Source organism: Anguilla anguilla, chromosome 6, assembly GCF_013347855.1.
Source record: "Anguilla anguilla isolate fAngAng1 chromosome 6, fAngAng1.pri, whole genome shotgun sequence".
Lineage (NCBI taxonomy): Eukaryota > Metazoa > Chordata > Actinopteri > Anguilliformes > Anguillidae > Anguilla > Anguilla anguilla.
The window spans coordinates 48,559,332-48,578,497 of record NC_049206.1 but is presented as its reverse complement, the minus strand read 5'-3'; the positions used below and the strand labels follow the sequence as shown (position 1 = coordinate 48,578,497).

Sequence of the window (19,166 nt, the reverse complement as noted above, 5' to 3'; positions counted from 1 at the left end):
ACGAACACCGGGAAGCAACGGCTGTCCGGACGCACGAGGGGCTCTCGCAACGTGTGCGCCGTTACTTTGGAAACAGCCGAAATCGCTACGAGTAAAATCACCTGCTCAGTGCGCTGCAGGACGCACGCGGTAACAATGCGACAGTGTCATGCGAAGTCATGTGCCGGCACAGCAGGTGCAATAGCGAGCCCCCTCCGTTTCCCTCCGTGTGCATGGAGGCCCGTTTCCGTGCTGGAACTGCGCGCGTGTGTTTTTCCGTGTACGCGCGCATGCGTGAGACCGCGGCTGCGAAGACGTCCGAACTGTGAAATCCGCCGTTGTTGTTATGTTTCGTATCGTGTTGCCGAGGCTCTGGAAAGGTGGCGCCGCGGCAGTCGGGTTCCGTCCGCACGCGCTCACACGTTGTTTTCGCCGCGCTGCCTCCCTCGGTAGCCGCCATTTTCTTCCCCTTCCCCCGGCGCATCAAGTTGTCAATGGCTGAGCTGTCTCCGAGCAGACCTTATGTAACGCGCCAAATTGCGATTTTTTTTTTTTCATCCTTCCTTCTGCATCTCGCGCTCCGGGGAGGCTTTTCACTTCATCCGCCCCGAGCCCGCGCGTGTTGGCGTGTACTATTTCTGCACCGGCAAAAAACCGCCATTTTGGACGAGCTCTTCATTATCTACACTTCCTGTTTCATCCAATTAGAACGCCAGCCGTAAATACATTCTGCCGCGTGACTGGCTTGTGTCAGCGTGGGCTTAATGGAATTACCCTGGATCGCAATTTGATTTCTTAATTAGTTTATTTCCTGTATTTTATTTATTTATTTATTTTTTTAGATTTCGCATTCTCTTATGGAGGTCTTGCATAATGCATTTGAACCTGATGCGACCTCCATTTTGGTTTTACCCTTGTGGGATTAGCAGGCTTCGGAAGCCAGCGGAACCTTTAAAACGGGGCTGTAAAATCATATTCGGGAGCAGAACCATGAAGGTAAAGCCTGCTTTTTAATGTTCTGTATCCCAGCCGCGCAGCCTGCCTCGCATACAAAGTTTCCACCGGGCGCGAACTCGAGCACCGAAATACGGACAAAGACGCAAAGGAGCTCACAAACTCCGAGAAGGAGTTCGCTTCTTGCGGAGGACGATTCGAAGCAGCGGCCCAACCTCAGGAGGGAGGAGGGGGGGGTACGGCTGTTCGTCAGAATTTCGGAGTTCGTCAGAGTGCTCTTGACACACGGCAGATGGTGCGAAATTTGTCGGGCCGGTGGCGAAGTCCGTTGTCCACTAAATGGCACGCACAACCGAACAAATGGTTCCTCAGATGGCCTATTCAGCTCGTTGCCCCCCCCCCCCCTCCCCTCCCCTAATTGCGCCACCCCCTCACTCTTTTCCACTGTTAAACCAGACAGACGCACAGAACAGGGGTTATTAATAGACTCTGAACAAATTGCTTGAGGCAGGGGCGGTCTCATTTCCCCCGTCCGTGCCCATCCCTCATCACGATTAGGTCATCTCCGAAAACACAGTCGTGTTTTTTTTTTTTTTTTTTTTTTTTTTTTTTTTACTCTTCTCCGGCCGGTGTTTCAGAAAGCCCGTGGCTCAGAGAAACCAATAGCCGTCAGCCTCCGCACCAGCTCGATAAAGCGTCTGGGCTGTGTGTGTGTGTGTATCGCTGACTGTAGAATACGGCTCGTCAGCAAGGACCCCCGTAATCGATGGGGCAGACGAAAGGGAATCGCAGAAGCAAAAGACCTCCCAAGCCCAGGACCGCAACTGATGATTAATCAAGGCGATCGAGACGTAGGACTGCTTGATCTAGCACGGCTCTCGCGTGAGCCATTGATTAAATTTCACGCTCGCTAAAAGGAGGAGTCTCGGCCCGCCCGGGGGGGGGGGGGGGTCTCTGGGGCCTTCCGACGCAGGCCTAGAGCTTTTCTAATCTGAATTCCCGGAGTCATTCCTCTACACCCACATACTTCTGAGCCCTCAGCCCTGTTTTCGGTTCCTACGTCCTTCGTTTCTGGAATGTAGGGGACTGAGGCAGTGTCACATTCAGAAAACTCTGGGGGTTCCCGTCCTTGAGTTCCGTATTTGTTCTAAACCCTCAGAACAAAACGGCCGTGCTTACCCTTCTCTCTGGAGCATTTCTGCAAGTTCCGTTTCATTTGGAATCTTTTTTGGACGTCTGGTCCGGTATGTTAAATGTTTTCTACCATGATTAATTCTTTGTGAGCTGCCCTGATGGGTTGAGACGGAACTTCCCAGTGCAGCTTCGCTGAGGAGATGGGGAGGTCCAAGGCCCAAGGCCCAAGGCCCATTGGATGCACTGCTGTATAATAGTTCTAAATACATTTTTAATGAGAATTCCATTTTATGAATGCACGTGTCTGTAAATCTGCTTCATACATTTATTTTCTTTCCCCCATAAATCCCCCAAGAAATACTTATTTTGAGTAGTCTTAGCAAGATTTTTCTAATCTCATAATAAGATTAAATGATTAAAAATAACGCATGATATGACACAGGTTCAGTTTTTTTCTCCAATTCCCTGGCTGTATTTGGCCATTTCATACAAGTTGATTGAGGGAAGTTGCGAGATGAAGCGTTTTCTTCCACCATAAAACGGTTTTACAGAATGTATAAATTGAGATCTCTTTGTGTCGTATCGTTTTATTGTCTTTTGCTAATCGAGTGTGAAGCCATATAGGGCTAGTAGTTTGCCAAGTTTGGTCTCCTTTAGTGCTAAACAATAAGTTTTATGATCCCTGAACCTGTAGACCCGGAGGGATCTTATGGGATTATGAAAGCCATTGAGCCATTTATTTTTAATGCGATATGCGTTCTCGGTGCATAATTGACTTTTGGCAGTACGTTGATTCCCTCATCGATGTGTACTGCCTTATATGAGTTCCTGTAAAGATTCGGGAGATTTGAGACTGTCCAGGTTGATTTCTCTCATAGTTTAAAACCCTTCACTTCAAGCAAGTTTTCATTACCCTTGTCAAGCAATTGAAGTTCCCGTCTTGCCTCCAAGTTGACCTTGCACCCTTGGAATTTTCCAGAGGAATCCGCAACATTAGACAGTGCCTGCCTTGATCGTTTCACCCCCCCAGTAGATATGAAATGATGTCATCTGCGCATAATGCCAGTGTATGGAATTTCCCACTGTTCCCCTCGGTAAGGATACATTACCTTATTTTCAGCACTGTGTGAGGGTTGTATAAAGGGTGTGCTGGGAATATGAAACTGGCAGTTGGCAGCACCGAGCCTGGGCAGGTGATTTGACATTTATAGATGTACAAGTTTTCCCCAGCCTGTCTTGAAAAACTTCAAATTGTAAGGCTTGATTTTTTTTTTTTTTTTTGCTTCTGGCCAATTTTTATATATATATATTTTCCTCAGTGTTCCCTGTCTTTTACTTACATATTTCAGCAAGCATTACCTTTTTAAATATCGTTATTAAAGAGAATACGTTATGCCGATAAAACGCAAAAAAAAGCACAAAACCTCACGCTTAAATATTTTACTGAAGAGTTCACAGACCGAACTCATCGGAAGTAGATTGAATGTACTCGAGAGTTCTGGACGTTGCCAGTGGAAAAGGAACCTAATCCAGAGTGTTTGATCAGTCAGCTTTCATTTGCTCTTTTATGACAAAGACCTTTGAGAATTGAAATTGCGTTCCGAACACATCCGCTTTCATTACCGCCCCAGTAGATCTTTATAAAAACCCCCTTCCAGCCCGGGGAGCTCCCCGCCATCCCATTGTTCGCCGTCCGTAAACACGCCCGCCGCTTTCGGGGGGGGGGGGGGGGGGGGGGGGGGGGGGGAGGGGGACGACGGGGGGGGCCGACGTCTTAGCCCTCACGTCCGCCGCGCAGGTGCCGGGGTCCGGCGGCCGAACCCGAGGCCTCTTTTGTGCTTCCTCTCCCAGGGCGTGGCGCCGGGGGGGGGCGGGGGCGGGGGCGGGGGCGAGCGCCGGGGGCGTTTTTTTCCGGGGCTTGGAAAGGTTTCTCGTCCACCCTCGGCTCTTCCGTCGCGTAAATCAAAGGAGCCGGCGGCGGCTGTGAGACCGGACGAGCGCTCGGGGATAAACAAGCGCACTAAAGAGCACGCCATTCCCTCTTTCCCTTTTTTTTCCCCCATGTTTTTCTCTCTCTTAGTTTGTCACGTACGTGGGGAGGGCCCTCGCCTCTCTCTCTCTCTCCCCCTCTCTCTCTCTCTCTCTTTTCTTTTTTGAGCTCGATTTTCCGCACAGCTGAAGGCAGGGTATCGATTCTGACACCGGGCCCGGACGCCTCGTCTCCCCAGCCACTCCAAGGCTGCGGCTCACGCCCCCACACACGGCTCCGGGCTCGAGGAGTGCCTTTGTGTGTCAAGGCAAGATGTGCGAGGCCCAGGCTGTCAGCGGATCATTATTTCCTTTCTTTTTTTAAGGAACGGGGCGGGGGAGCTCGTGACTGAGGCCATTCCGGGGTAGGGTCTCTATCGTGGGCCGGGGACTCGGCTGGAGATTCCATGCTCTGCTGTTGATTTTAATTTTTTCCTCCATCTTGGCACTCGAACAATCGATTGTTACACTCCGTATTAGATCAAAGGCGTTTCGCAACGGTATCGGGAGCCTGGGAAGACAGCGGGAAAAACAGCGTAGTCCAGGCTGCTAGGATGTGTTCTGAGAAGTAAATCCACCGCAGGGGGGGGTTTTTTTTTTCTTCTGCTACTCCAGTCCCAGCGTGTGACTGTCAGTCACGAGTTTGATGCCCGGGTAGGACGGCGATGTTTCCTTTTTTAAGCACCTGCTCTTTATCGCAGTTTGTTCCCGCACAAACACCGGCTGCACAAGCCGCGCGCGAGGCGGTTATCGTCGCGAGCAGGCGGCGAGTCTTCCCTCCGAGAAAATAGCGGTTAGCCTACCGACACGCGCGCTCGCGGAGCAGCGGAAAATTGCCTCCGATAACAAAAATTAAAAGTGAGGCGCGAACTCGAAAAAGGTCAAGCGTGCGTGAAAGTTTCCTGTTTTTGCGAACACAATATTTAACCACCTTATTAGCGCTTTCCAGTGGCCACAAACAAATTTTGGAGAAGATACTTTCCGTCCCTGTGGTGGTAATTATATAAGCCTTTGGTATTCAGCTGAGTCTATCCAGTCGACCTCCGGGAGCTGAATCTCCAAATTGGAGCCTTGCACACCTGAACGGTCATACGCCCTCAGACCGGTCCCCTCTGCATTCAGAAATCAACAGTATATATTAGAATAATTTGAATAATTGCCCTGCGCATAGAGGTCTGTGCAGGACTGGTTTTCACGTCCCGCGTCCCCCCCGCAACCGGAACATTAAATTTTACTCTCGCCCACGCCCGCCCCACCCCCCGGCCTTAATCATTACCCAGCCTACCGTTCCGATAGCATGGTTCTGTTCCATAACGACATGTTTCTCCAACAGGAAAACGCCTTTATTCAGCATAATGAAGTGGGCTATTGCCTATTAAACAAAACAAGACAGGCTGTCTGGTGTAGAAATAAAAATGGACCTTGATATGTTTTTCAATAGCTGAACTTAACCGAGCATGTTTGAAGAATAAGAGACGAATCTGAACGTTCTCAGGCTATTAAACTAGCACGCCTTTTTTACTTTTTAATATCCGGCCACCAGTTTGATCGATTGAAACAGTTTGACCCTTGACCCTTCATAATAGTGCATGGGCTAGGCTTACATGACGTCAGATTCCTGATATGCCCTTCTTATGGCCTCTGTACGTTAGCTCTTTTGAACATTTGTCTCAGCTAACAAATGGGAGTTACTTCCCAGCTCCATCGACAACAATAGAAAAGCATTTCCAAATGTCGGACTTCCCCTTTGGATTTCTGGTGACTGTATATAGGCTACTGACCATGTGACAACTGATGGATTTGATTAAAGTGACTGACTGATGATTGGCTGCCTGATGTGCATGCCTTTTATTCACTGGCTGGAAAGTAAGCGTTCTGGGAAAACCATGAATTAACACCTTTTTACAACTAAGCTGTTTTAGATGTTCGAAACATGGTTTAGTAAATTTTTACATTAATTAAATACCAAATCATTTTGGGACGCTGGGACCCACAGCTTTTTTTTTACTGACCACCCACTCTCACCCGCAGTAGGCTAAATATTTTCCGTTACCACACAAATCACCGCCCACGGGACCCACGAGAATCCCGCCCCAGTGCAGGCCATCCTGAGCACACATTGGCTGCCCTCGCTTTGACAGGAAGTCACGTTCGCTCGCGTCGGAGCGGACAGCGCCGACAGCCGTCAGACACTCGGGGTCCGTCACGTCCGTCGCCGTCTGCCTTTTTACGGTTTCGTAACTAGCTCCAGGTGCCTCCGGATGAAGTACGGCCCAGCTTCTGGCAAGGCGCGGTTAACGATGTTAACGATGATGATGATGTACGCATTATGCCCCGCGCGCTTTTTTGTCTGCGCCGCCAGCGCTCTGCTCGGGTTAATCGAGCGAGTTCTGAAATTTTAGAAAATTAGAGTACCTCCGCCCGGGAAGGATTGGAGAGGGAGAGGTCCGTCAGGTTTACTCTCGCTATTAATAGCACGTCATAGTCCTTTTCCAACTGTCTGAATTTTGGGCAAAAACAGACGTTTTGCAGGGCTGTTGTGCTCCTCAACTCATTTCCATGCCTGTTGGTTTACTGTGGTCATTATATGGCGGATTACTTTCTCAATGTGACAGACCAAAGGGGGTGGTGGGATACGTCTTGTGGTGGAAGGTGGTTGAGAGCGTCCTCCCTTTCTGTGAAAGGCTCTCCTTCATGCGCCGCCGGCCGCGGGGAACCGGCGGATTGACAGAGGAGCGCAGCGGGCTCCGGTCGGGGCTGAGTAAACGCGGTCCTGTTAACCGAGACGCGCCGAGTCCGCCGCCTGCCAGGAGGGCCGCGGGGTAATTACAGGGCCAGGCCGCGGTCCTCGCGGCCGCAGCAGCGCGAGCTAATTACGCCGCCAGTCAGCCAGCTGGAGGAAACGATCTCCGAGGAGCGTCGTGAGACAAACAGGAGGTCCAGGTATTAAGAGGGACCTGTTGCTATGGCGACTCACTCCAAGCATATTTTTTCTGAAAGGGAGGGAGAGGGGGGTGGGGGGTGGGGGTGGTGGGGGGTGGGGGGGAATGCCCATTACCTGGACAGCTTTTAACAGTCTGTCTGCACCTCTTAAAATATAAGATCGCGGGAAGCTCATAGGCAGACATGCTCGAATTGTCGCTCAGTTGCATGGTTGCCATGGCAGCGCACGGCCATGTAATGAGAAATAACAAAGGGGGTCTCTAGCGGAAAGTGTACCCATAATGGAGGCTTAATTGTAGGATCCCATCTGCATTGGTTAAGTGAAGGCCAGGTCTTTTTATGTTGTTTTTTCGTGGCAGCTGTGCTGTGTCCTGCTGAAGGGACATTATCAACACTGGCACGATCGAGCCGTAATGGCTCCAAAATGGCCGCATTTCACTAATGGCTCAGAAACCTTTTGATTTTGGTTAATGGAGTAGGTGTCTGTAATTGTCTTCGTGGTTGTTTTTCAGGGTCAGCCCGTGGGCCAGTGCAATTTTAACATCCGCCTGCTGTGCATCGAGAAAGAGATCATCTTCCCCCGGCAGGAGAAGATGAAAAACGGACAGATCGACAAAACCAAGGAGCCCTTCAGCGTCAGGAACAAGCCGTTCTTCGACATCCACGCGTCCCGAAAGGTAACCCGGCCCCCGACGCCTCCCCCCCCCAGTTCGTTCGAGATCGCCGTACCTTTCGCCTCTGACATCACCGCCTCGGGAGCCAATCGCAACGCTCCCCCCGGTTCCGAACTCATTAAAATTCAGCGCCGGCGCCTCGGAAAAACCCGTGGGTTTGGAACTAATTATATTTGCTGTTGAATTTTTAAAGACGTCGGTCAATTTAACTCACTCCACAATGGTCGCGAGCCAAGGCTTAATCAAAATATTGACCCAGCTGCAAATAGAATCATTTGTAAATCCGAGAGGTCTCTCGTCACGTCACTCTATCTGCCATCAGTTGCAATCGGTGTCATTTTCCAGTTATCAACGGAGCGTATTTTCACATATCACACATATCCCACCCATTCCGCTCATCAGATCCACATAATGGCAGCTCTCAGCCTGCTGCTGGTATCCTAATTGGTCTGATACAGCAGTGTCTCTATGAGCCGCTAAATATTTAATGAGCCTATTCTCATGCTAATAGTATTTTATTAGAAATGTATTATTAATCTCAGGCTTTTTTTTTTATCAGGTTTTTTTACATTAGCATGTTACAGTTCTCTTATTTGAACAACGGTATATTGTCAGACGCTTGAATAGGCCGCTTTGTTGTTCTCGAGATTTCAAGATTAGTCGTCTGATCTAAGGAAGAATCCCCCTCAGGTTTCAGTCTGTAGTCTATTATTGAAAGTGGCCTTTTTCCCCCCAAGTGCTATCAGTTAATCAGCATTGATAATGCAAAAAAAAAAAAAGATTAAAAAAAAAATGATCAAAAGTTCAATCAAAATGGAAGCTTTTTTTTTTCTTTTTTTAGAAATAATTGTTATTCTCTAATATTCAAAAAAAAAAATCCAGTTGCTAGGAAAATTGATGCATTCAGCTTTGCGTAACATGCGATTGGTGCTTCCTGCCATCTGAGAGTTAAATCCTGCAATCTTCGCTGCTTCAGATCACATTAATTATCCGGCAATGGTACGGATAATCTCACGGAAAGATTTAAAGACAGAGATTATGTTGTGTTGTGAGCCTGTGTTGTTCATTCACTTCACGGGGAAAAAAAGTCTTCGCTGTCCTATCTTTTACAGACACTTATAAATCTTATAAATCGGTTTGACCGAAGTCATAGGAACCACCCCTCATAATGGATGAATTGAAGGGCATGTCTCCAGCGAGAACAGTATAATTGTCAAGCAATTCGAATGATCTACTTTGTGTTCGTGTCATCCGGAATTGCTGTGCATTCAGGCAAGTGCTTCTCATATCCAAGCTGTCATGGCTGTTTGCAGCCGTTCATGTGGGCTGGGCAGTTCATATCGTATCTCACAGCACATCACTGGGCTCTTTGTAATTCAGTTTTTCCTTTTTTCTTTTTTCATTCTTAAACTTGAACAATCCCATTACCTCCGTTTAACCTCAAGACCCCCCCCACCTCCCATCCCCCATAAGACCATTACAGCACACTGTCCCTGTTGTCGCGGGATTTCGAAGATATTCTTGAAGTGAAGTCACCAAAACAATAAGCCCTCCTTCTCTGCATGGCCATTGTGTGTTCCATAGCCATCTGTTCGCCGTATAGGGAAATCTCTGTTTAAGGCTGGAGGGGGGAGTGGGAAAACGTGAATAACTTTTATTCATTGAGATCCGGGGGGGGGTGGGGGGGGGGGGCTTGTACTCAAACGCGATTGCCGGAAATTCCTACAGAGACACTCCAGAGTTATCTGAGAGCCTTTTGTCTGTCTCTGGACTGCTGTCTTGTGTTAGCCGCATTAAAGTACCAAATTCATTCTTTTCTTCGGCGCTAAATTCCCACAGTCTGATTCAGGCGCCTTTTGAAAGCCTCAGTGAGATTTTTGCATCTAATTGTAAGCTCTCAATCCACTTTAGCTCGCGCTCTGTGGCGCTTTGCGGTGAAATGCGGCTTTCTCCCCGTTCCAAAAAACGCCAAATTCGCTTTGTAGTTTTTTTTGCCACCTTGCTACTTAAGGGCTCGTGCCATTTTGTAAACAGCCTGCAGTGGCAGGGTGTGAAAGTGGCCGTCTGCTGGAGGTGTCGGCAGGGGAGGAGGCTAGGTTTGTGCCCCCCTTGGCAGCATTTCCCCCCCCCCCCCGATCACGTCGCGGCTTCTGCGCGGATGAACACGTCAGTCCAAACTAGCGCCACGGAGGCGTTCGCCTCTCCTGTGTCCGTGCGTCCGCGGCGCAGCCGTTCCGCGAGCATCAGCGTAATGCCCGTAATTAAACTGCGCCCGCATAATTAAGCTCGGTCGGTGACCTGGCTGAAGTATATTACCGCAAATGCTTCGCTTAAAACAGCTTAATGCTACGTAGTCTCTTTTTTTTTTTTTTACCAGCAACGCTGCAGCAAAGATCTAGAACACAGCCGAGCCACCAGCTACCACAAAACACAGCACAGGGCGTAGCTTTTATTTCTGTGTTGCTACTTTAAAATTTCAACAGTGGCAGTTTTTTAATGCTGGCCACAGGGCCTGTCGGAGGGCACATACATTTTTTTTTTTGTTTTGTCTTTTTGTTTTCTTTAGAAAATATATCCATCCCATCCCTACAGGGTTCTTTAAAATTTCAGTAAGGCCCACAGCAGCACGCTGAATCTCCAGCGGTCTGCCACCGATTCAGTTCTCCTCTGCAGTCTCTCTGGCCAGGCACATGGTGCTGCCGTATCCGAGGACTGCACACCCAGCACATGCACGCACGCCACAGGATTCGCTACGGAGAAACAAGGTTGGAAGTATCCCACCAACTGGAGTCCTCTCTCTGATAAACTTATTATAAGACTCCCAGCCACTGAATCCAGGCTACGGGAGGGCGAGCCGCGCTGTTGCGCTAAGTACCAGCGGCCTAGCAGTGCGCCACTCAGGAGGGCCACGCCTGCGGTTTCCGGGTCGATCGAGGGAGAGTGTTGACGGGCTAAGTTGGGTTTTCGAAAGAAAACAGTCCACTCGGGCGCCCTACTCTGGTCTGCCCACCACAGGAAGCGAGCGAGTCGTGAATCACTCTTCCGGGGCAGGAGGGGGAACTCGAGCTAGAACACTGAGAGCGTGAGTGGACTGGGTGCGAACAGAACCGAGTGGAAATAAGCGGGATCCCGTCGACCCGAACATCCGGCGGTGAGGTGGGTGTCATTTCTGTTACGCAGAATCGCATCACACTTCGGTGGCCCGTGACAACCGCTCCGACACAGAGCAAAACAAAAACCCAAAAAACATTTTGTGTGTGTGTGTGCGTGTGAGAGAGAGAGTGAGAGAGATAGATCGTGACGGAAAGAACTGCTGCATGAAATTAATTTCTCGAATGCTTAATTCATGTTTACCGTGGAACTTTTAGTCATTTGTCTCCTCTCTTAAATGGTTGCGTAATAGGCCCATTTATTAATGGCTGATAATATCTGTTTTTTTTTTTTTGTTTTTTTGGCTACAGATCATTACAGCAAAATTTGTTTTCAAAACCCAGACTGCCATTGCAGTATCATTATGGGATGTCCTTGTCTTTGGCAGACATGAACGATTCTGATTTTGATTCGGCCGTCTTGTTATTCATTTCTGCGTGCGTCTGAGCCTCCATGACCCGAGTGTTAATGCTAATCATAACGTCCATGTTCTATGTTGCTATCAGGTGTAATTATCCTGATTTTAATGAGCGGTTTAATGATGAGATGTTGAGGTAATGTTTCCCAATGCGCCGCGCTGGTTTAACCATGTTAAGCCAGTTAATCCTCCCAAGGCCTGGCCAGTTTGACAGACCCCTGTTACAGGTGCAGGGCATTGCCTTCTTATTTGTTATTTATATTTCAGGCACACGCCCGCCCTCATCCCCACCGCCACCACCCTCCTGCGCGGTCTCATTGATTTAGGACTTTTTTTCTCCTCGATTCTCAAAGAAAAGAAAATTGCTTTCAGATAAGAGAGCCGTAAGTGCTTTGTGTTTTGTTAGTGTGGGAGAGCGAGGGGTGTGTGCCTGTGTGTGTAATGATTAACCTTCATTTTCGCGCGGAGCAGTCATCATTCGGCATTAAAGTTTGATTTTTAAGCAGATGCATCTTCTGAAACGAATTTCCTGTAGCGCTCTCTCTCTCTCGCAATTGCGCAATTCTGGCTATTCGGGGAGAATCGCGGCGGCCTTGGTGAGCCCGGTGTGGAGCCGCGTCGGCCACGCGCTCGCGGGAGAGGCGTGCGGTCTCATCCCGAACCCCGCGTTTACGCCGCCGCGGGCAGACGCAGAATCCGCCATTTCGGGCAGTGCCCTCTCCGCGCTCTTCGCCCAGGCGCCTCTGCTCGCCGTTAGCGAACGTTCGCTTTTCTTTCGGGTACCGTCTGTGGCGTTTCGCCGGCACGCTAAACCGCCGCTAACGTTCGCTAACGTTTGCTAACGGCCTTTGCCCAACTGACAGGGTGTAGAGCGGGGCGACGCTGTAGCTAGCAGATTTTGGGGAAAGGTAATAATAAACCCCCCCCCCCCCCCCCGTAGCTTAGATGATTTAACCCCTTAAGGTGTAAGATCACAGATATGCGATTAGAATGTTCTAACGCTGATGTAACAATCACTAATGGTAATAGAAAGCAACGGCATTCTGGAACGCTGGCTTAGAATTTTGAAGAAAAGAAAAAAAAACATTCTAGAAAGCCTGCTCTTCAGAGGGTTAAGATTCTGGCAGGGCCGGGGGGTGAGAGAACGGGTGGGTGGGTGGAGGTCTGTTCCTGAACGGTAGCGGCTGTGATGAGGTGCTAAGTGCGGCAGGCCCTGCTGCGAATCTCGGGGAGGCTTCTGCATCTGCGCGCCATCCTGTGCCCACAGCAAGCCCAGGCAGGCGGTATTTCACACGGGAAGCTTTGACGTTCTTCGAAGAAAAAAAAAAAAAGGTCCCTTCTCGCAGTCGACGTACTGTAGCGCGCACCGAGCGCGCATCGAATCGCCTGTCGCTCGGTTGGCTAACATCGCCCGTTTAACATTTTGCCCACGGTACCCTCTTTCCCAGTGGAAAAAAATGCAATGTCAGGGTTTTTTGAGCCATTTTGAAGGCTTGAGTTAAATGTACTTATTTGTGCAAGTGTAAATCCACTGAACGGAGCTGTAGTCCGGAACGTTCTGAGGCCGACTCGGGTTTGAGACGGCGAGACTTCATCGCGCGGTCGCGGCCGGGTCAATGCCTCATCGCCGCGGGCGACCGCTATCTCGCTGCTCATCTCCAAACGCAGAGACGGGACACGCTCGGGATCTGGTACGACGGATGCTACATCGTATCGTATTTCGTTTGGAGCGTAACCCGAAATGCTCCTGCGGCAGGAAGTCTCGGTTACTGGCGGGGCGTCGCTCGCGAAAGGGCGGGGTAGACTTTCCTCGCAGGGAGGCCGAGCGGAGAAAAGCGGAGCCTCGTTGGACAGCAGGTCTCATTAGCACGCCGGCGCCAGTCTGGAGTCTTATCCCTCTCTCCGCGAGCTGTGACAAGCCATTCACTCCACCCCCCCCCCCCCCCCCCCCCCAGAACGGTCCCCAGGGAGGGGGGAGGAGGAGGAGGAGGAGGAGAGGGGGGAGCAGAGCCGGGAGTCCCAGCAGGGCGCCCACGTTCTGGAACGTTCCGCCGCGTCCCAGCGGGAGTCCGGGAGCGCTAGGAGCTCCAGGAGGAAGGCCTTCTGTCAAGCCAGACTGGGAGGGTCGCACCTCGACAGCCCGCGCGCGGCCTCATTGGGTTTCAATTCCACCTGTGCAATCCGGCAACGCGCCTCCTCTCTTCCGCTCCGCCCCGCGGTCGCACGAAACGCCTCATTAACCAGCCGCAAATTCCCCGCGGACGTTTTGTCCCCCCCCCCCCCCCCCAGCATATATTTCGCAAGTTGTAATCAACTTCTTCTTCTTTTTTTTCCCCCCTCCTCCTTGTCTTCTTTTTTCTCTGCTCTCACGCACGGTGTTATTTATTTATCTCTTTATTCGACGAGCTGAGGGAGTAACCGGAAAGATTAATATTGACGGGATGAAGTTACCTGCTCTGTCCGAAATTAAAACGGGAGGCGCGAGGACTGATTCCTCGAATGGCGTCGCCGGAACAGTGGCGGCGTGGAAATGAAAATCGAACGCGTGCGGGGACGGTTTCCTTTGAAGTCGCACCTTCAATAGAGCTAATAAGGGCTCCCTCAGTGAGACTGAGAAGGCATTACTGTGTCTCGGGCAAATAATGGTAATTTACCAGGGTAGGAATGCAAATGGCAGACATATTTGAGTCCACAATGTGCTAATTAAGTCTGTGAATGTCATATTCACACGCATTAGCTCATACCCTCCAGAGTAGCGTTTCCTCTTCCTATCCCACTAAATAGGGGTTTTTTCCCCCCCCTCTTGGCTCCGTGTCTTCGGCGCGGGGTGCGCTAACTAACGTTAAGAAGGGCGCGTGCTGATCTGGATGGCTCTGTGGCATCTGTATTTTTTACTGTGCACTCGAAGCTAATGGGATTAAACTAATTTTATGCGCTAATGTGAAGAATTTTTTTATGTGATTTTTCATGCGGAAAAATGGCGGGACAATAACTCGGCATATTCGGAGTGCGATCATGTTCACTTTGACTACCCTTCAGGTTTGCTGAATTATAGCGTCGTGACACAACACGGACCCTGCGAAAGGGCGGTACTGAAAACGGTACGGCCCGGTCACTCAAATCACGGTCCTCGAGGGCCGAGAACTGCTGGTTTTCCACCCTCCCATTGCCTGGAAGTCCGGTGTGAAGACGGCCTTTCCACTCAGCAGCACTAATTGTTCACTTTATGACCTGGGAGGAAAGAAAACCAGGGGCGGATTTGGATCCGGGTGCCGGATTTCTGCACCCGTGCTGTGAAGGGAAACGGCTACGTCGGCGGATTTGTGCGCACCTCAGTGCAGGCCCTGAGGCCTTCCGATCAGTCCCACCCGCCGCCCCGACTTGGTGTGGGGAACCTGAGCCTCCCTCAGCTGAGCTGGCTGTTTCTCATCTGTCAGAAGCTCCCCAGAATGCCGGCGTTGGTTCGGCATTTCAGACACCGCCCCATCAGTTGTCCGTGGTGCAGAACCCGGGCTCTTGTTTGGGGCTTTAGATGCCACCGCGTCAGTTATCCGCAGAGCAGAACCCGGGTGCTTGTTTTGCACTTGAGGTGCTACCTCATCAGTTATCTGTGGTTCAGAATTCGGGTACCCTTTTTGGCACTTCAGATGTCACCCCGTCAGTTATCCGTGGTTGCCGCCTGACTCATGCCCCCCCCCCCCCCCGTCCTGCCGCACTGTTCCTCTGCGCGGGGCCTCAGTTCAGAGATCAGCGAGTCTCTCCCCAGACAGGAGCGATGAGCCCTGAGATGCGGCTGCACGGCGAGGCCCCTTCTGGCCCGTCAGTCTCCGCACCCGACGGTCGCCGCCTCCTCCTCTGTTTTAATCACCTCTGCGCTGCCGCTGCCCCGAAATGTCAGCCAGGCGTGCGTTTCCGCGGAGACGCACGCGCGAGCCCTCTCGAAGGAAAACTTGGCGACGGCGCCGAGGCCCTTGACCACACCCCCCGCCGCTAACCGCTCCCCGCCGCGAGGAGACGCGGCCCGCTTGTCCGAGATACGATCTCGCGTGGCCCCCGGCGGGCCGTCGACGGGCGGGCGGGCGGGCGGTCAGGCGGGAGCTGCCACCCCGCGGCGAAGGGATCGATGGGAGGAGGTCAGGCGAAGCCGCTTCCCGCCACCAGCGGGAGTCCCTCGAGCCGACACGGCGGACGTCGCTGTCACCGGTGCCAGCGGGGAAGGGGTCAGCAGAACTCGGGAGAAGGACCGAAGCGAGCCCAGAGGCGTCTCCCCGGGGGGGGTGGGGGGGGGACCTGTCTTTGGGCACACAATGGCCGCCGCGAGAGAGCAGGTCGCATCACAGAATTGAATTTGCAATTGAGAATTGAATCGATCCGTCCGTCCTATGAATGCTCGGCTCCCCGAGGTGAGCCAGGAGAGAAACCGTGAATCGATGAAGCGGCTCAGGGCTTAAAAAAATATATAATAATAACAATAATGATCAAGTAAATCGCACGCCTGTGAAAAGAATAGAATCGGTCGGTGAGCCAGTTTTTCTTGTACTTTTTTTCCGAGCGAACGCGCCGGGGCTATCGAGGCGCTTCTGAGCAGCCCGGCGTTTTTACAGCCGGTGCTTTATCCTCTCCTCTGGGAAGGAACGAATATGGGAGCACAACAGAAGATTGATCGCGGTAATGTGCTTAATGTGCATCCCGGACCAGCTGTCCAGAGGTGGCACAGCAGGTGCGGTTTTCGAACCTCCGTTTCCTCCCGTCTCCATGGCGAGCACCCGGCTGCCGTCTCCTTCCCTCTCGGCCCCTATGGCCGCGGTGACAAATCGCCGTGGCAGCCGGCTCGGTATTTTGGTTTAATTCTGATTTATCACCCGCGAGAGCGGCGTTGCTTTATATTCCTGCAGCGTGACGCCTCGTTTCTGTTTTTTTATTTTAGCCATATTTCATCCCTTCTTTTTCCTTTTTTTGTCCTTATTTGGCCATTATATGGAGCCTGGTGCTATCGGCGCGTCGTCATTTGTCAGTTTAGAGGGGGAGGGGTGGGGGTGGGGCGGGGGGGGGGGGTACTTAGTTGCTGCACTTCATTCTGCAGTCCTCCAGCTGACCTAGCACGTTAGCACGTCCGCGAGCTACGTCGAGGACCGCGGGCGCCCGGTCAACCGGAGAAACCGGGCCTCGCGCCTTGAGTCGTGCCAGAACGCGGCCGCCTGGAAAACGCTCAGCTGCGTCGAGGGACGCTAGCGCTCGAGCCGGGGGCCCCACCCAGAAGACCGAGCGCGGCGACGCTAACCGTCTCCCCGTCGTCCGGCGTGAGCCGGGCTCGGAAGTCTGGGCCGTATTTTCTGACGCGGGCGGTGAAATTATCCGTGACGCGCCGGGGCCTCGGGGGCCGGCCTGCATCCGCGGAATATCGATAGCGTTCCTCTCGTTCCGTCAAGCACGCGCGCCTAGAGTTTCGCGGGTAATGGGCTGCGGCTTTCGGGGGGAGAAAATACGGCCGCTCCCGAAACGTAATACCCCTCCCGGCAAAGGGAGAAAAAAAATAAAATCACAGGTATATGGAACAATGAGACCGTGCAGAAAGCGCAGCGGCAATTTAGCCCCTTCCCGCACAAAACAAATGGACAACCCCTCGGCTAATCTGCAGGCTGCAAACAACCTGCAGCGGCTTTTTTTACATTTCCTTTCAGAAACGGAGCGCTGTGATCTTCACGAGCGCGCCGCTGATGAAGTGCCGTACTGAAGCCCGGCGCCGCTCGTGTGCCACGTGATTAAAAGGTTCTGCGTTTCTGTAACGTACGACGAGCCCGCTGCTGGGGCGAGAGCTGTGCTGTTCGGTTTCCCCGGCTCTTCTGTCTAGATCTGAAAGTATCCAGGCCTTATAGGAAAAAAAAAAATATGATTTGAAATAAACGAAATGAAAATATCCTGCCAGAGCGTCTTTTCAGAGGGAAAGGCTTGCGGTCGACCGAATCACGCTGTGATGAGCCAGTCACCTTTTTTAACTCTCCGCTTTGTGAGACTGAAAAAGGTGGAATCGTAATCTCACAGACGAAGGAAATTTGCAGAGAGGTTTTATGTACTTGAGTCAAAACCAATCTGCAAGAAGGGAGATGGCCCAGTGAGTACGGTTGGCTTCGAACCTTCAGGCCAGAAGGCTTTCTGAGGGGAGAGGGAGGCGGGGGGGAGAGTGGGGGGTTTATGAGGCACGGACAGCCTGCAGTGAGGTGTTGGACCCAGTGCTGATGGAGCACAACAGTATTCTCTAATGGGCTGTATCACTTCTCAGTCCTCACTGAAAAACACGCATATGCACACACACACATACACACTCACATTTCACAGGTGTAACCTGTTTGTTTTCTTATTCTGCCCTTTTTTCAAGTCCAAGCGCCGCTGGCATTTCGAGAAGTGTCCCTGGTACATGGGAATCGTCCCCAGAGTTAATGCTCTGTTTGGAGATTCTGGGTTCGTTTGAGGGGAACACTTGTCAGGAAGTTAAAGGGACTGAAGCGCTCAGGCTTTCCCCGTGCCCAATGCGCCTCTTTTGACCGACGGATCGCAGAGGAGCGGGCGTTCCCGCCATTTATCCCCGAACGACAGGAGCACCTCGCTGTCCGTCATACAGCAAATAACCAATAACCATACAGCTCTGTTTATCTATGTATTCGAGGTTCAAACTGAGCGGTTTAAAAGTAAACCGTTTCTCTCTCCGTGTCTAAGCCGGCGCTTTCACCACAGCGGCAGCAGGCTGGGCTCCTGTTACTATGGAGTGGCGCGGGCAGATTGCCTGGCTTCGTCCGAATCCCTTCTGGAGCGGCTCTCGGCTCCGCGGCGGCCAGGAGCCGCCTAACGGGAGATCTGTCGTTTACTACGTCCGCCTTCTCTTTTTTTTTTTTCCGCGGGCGTCCTCCCCCTTCCAGCCCTCGCGCGAATAACCGCTCTCTGAGCCGGTCGTAAAAAAAAAAAAAAAAACTCATCCCGGTAAGCGTAGCGTCACGGCGCGCGCGCCGCGTCCGCTCGCCGTTTGCCGACGTCCTCGGCCTCGCTCCGGCGCCGTGCGTTCCTTGCCCGTTTCCAAACCCCCCTCGTACCGTTACCGAATCTGCATTGTCTGTTCCTCCCCACCCCCACCCCCCCCGTGACATCATCGAGCGAGAGGGTAGGTTTTTTGCGCCTTCCGCGATTGGCCGCGTTCCCGCGGCTGTCTTCGCCGGCGCCCGTGCGTTCGTCTGTTGCCGGAGCGCCCACGCTCCCAAATCCCGGTTACGTGCGCAAAAAACGCTGGGGTTCACCGGTTAGTCAGTCTCTGCCTCCTCACACCAAGCCAAAGTGGTCTTTAGACAGACCGTGGCTATACAGCTAACTGTTAGATTAAGGAGGGCTCGATTGTTACAGTGACAGCTACAGTTGGTGGTTCGATGCCTGCGTTTCCTCCTTTTCTTTTGTTAATGGGGACAGTGGCCCGTGTGTGCATAGCACCTGTGCTACCTTTTTGAATTATAGAAATGTATAGACAATGTTATGAAAATGTGTAGCCAATGTTATAGAAATGTATAGCCAATATTCTATGGATAGAAAGTTGAGAGTACTGCAGTCTCCTTTTTTTTCTCTGCACATTTCTCCATACCTCGCCTACCTTTGCTTTCTCTGCAGTGTAGATTAGAACAGAGTTTTCAGCTGGACTTCCTGTTTAAAAACATTCATCTGTAAAAATTCATAAACTGCTCGTGTTTGAATGTTTTCCCCCCTTCACCGTCGAGCTCTTGTCTTGTAAATAATGCACGGCCCCAAAAAGGCTCAAAACAACAAAATGTGTTACCGTGTAAGGAGAGCTTTCTGGCGCGTGTCATCTGACACCGCCTCGCTGGGGGAAAACTGCGTATCTCGGGCCT

At 51.6% G+C, this 19,166-nt stretch overlaps 1 protein-coding gene across 1 annotated transcript in view; it reads left to right on the top strand.

Moving 5' to 3' along the window:
• The window catches only part of rngtt (RNA guanylyltransferase and 5'-phosphatase), a 98,274-nt gene that overhangs the window by 41,607 nt on the left and 37,501 nt on the right, over nucleotides 1-19,166 (top strand). The window contains exon 11 of the mRNA XM_035423607.1: nucleotides 7,551-7,715. Within this exon, the coding sequence (XP_035279498.1) occupies nucleotides 7,551-7,715 (165 nt within the window). The remainder of the gene's footprint in view (nucleotides 1-7,550; nucleotides 7,716-19,166) is intronic.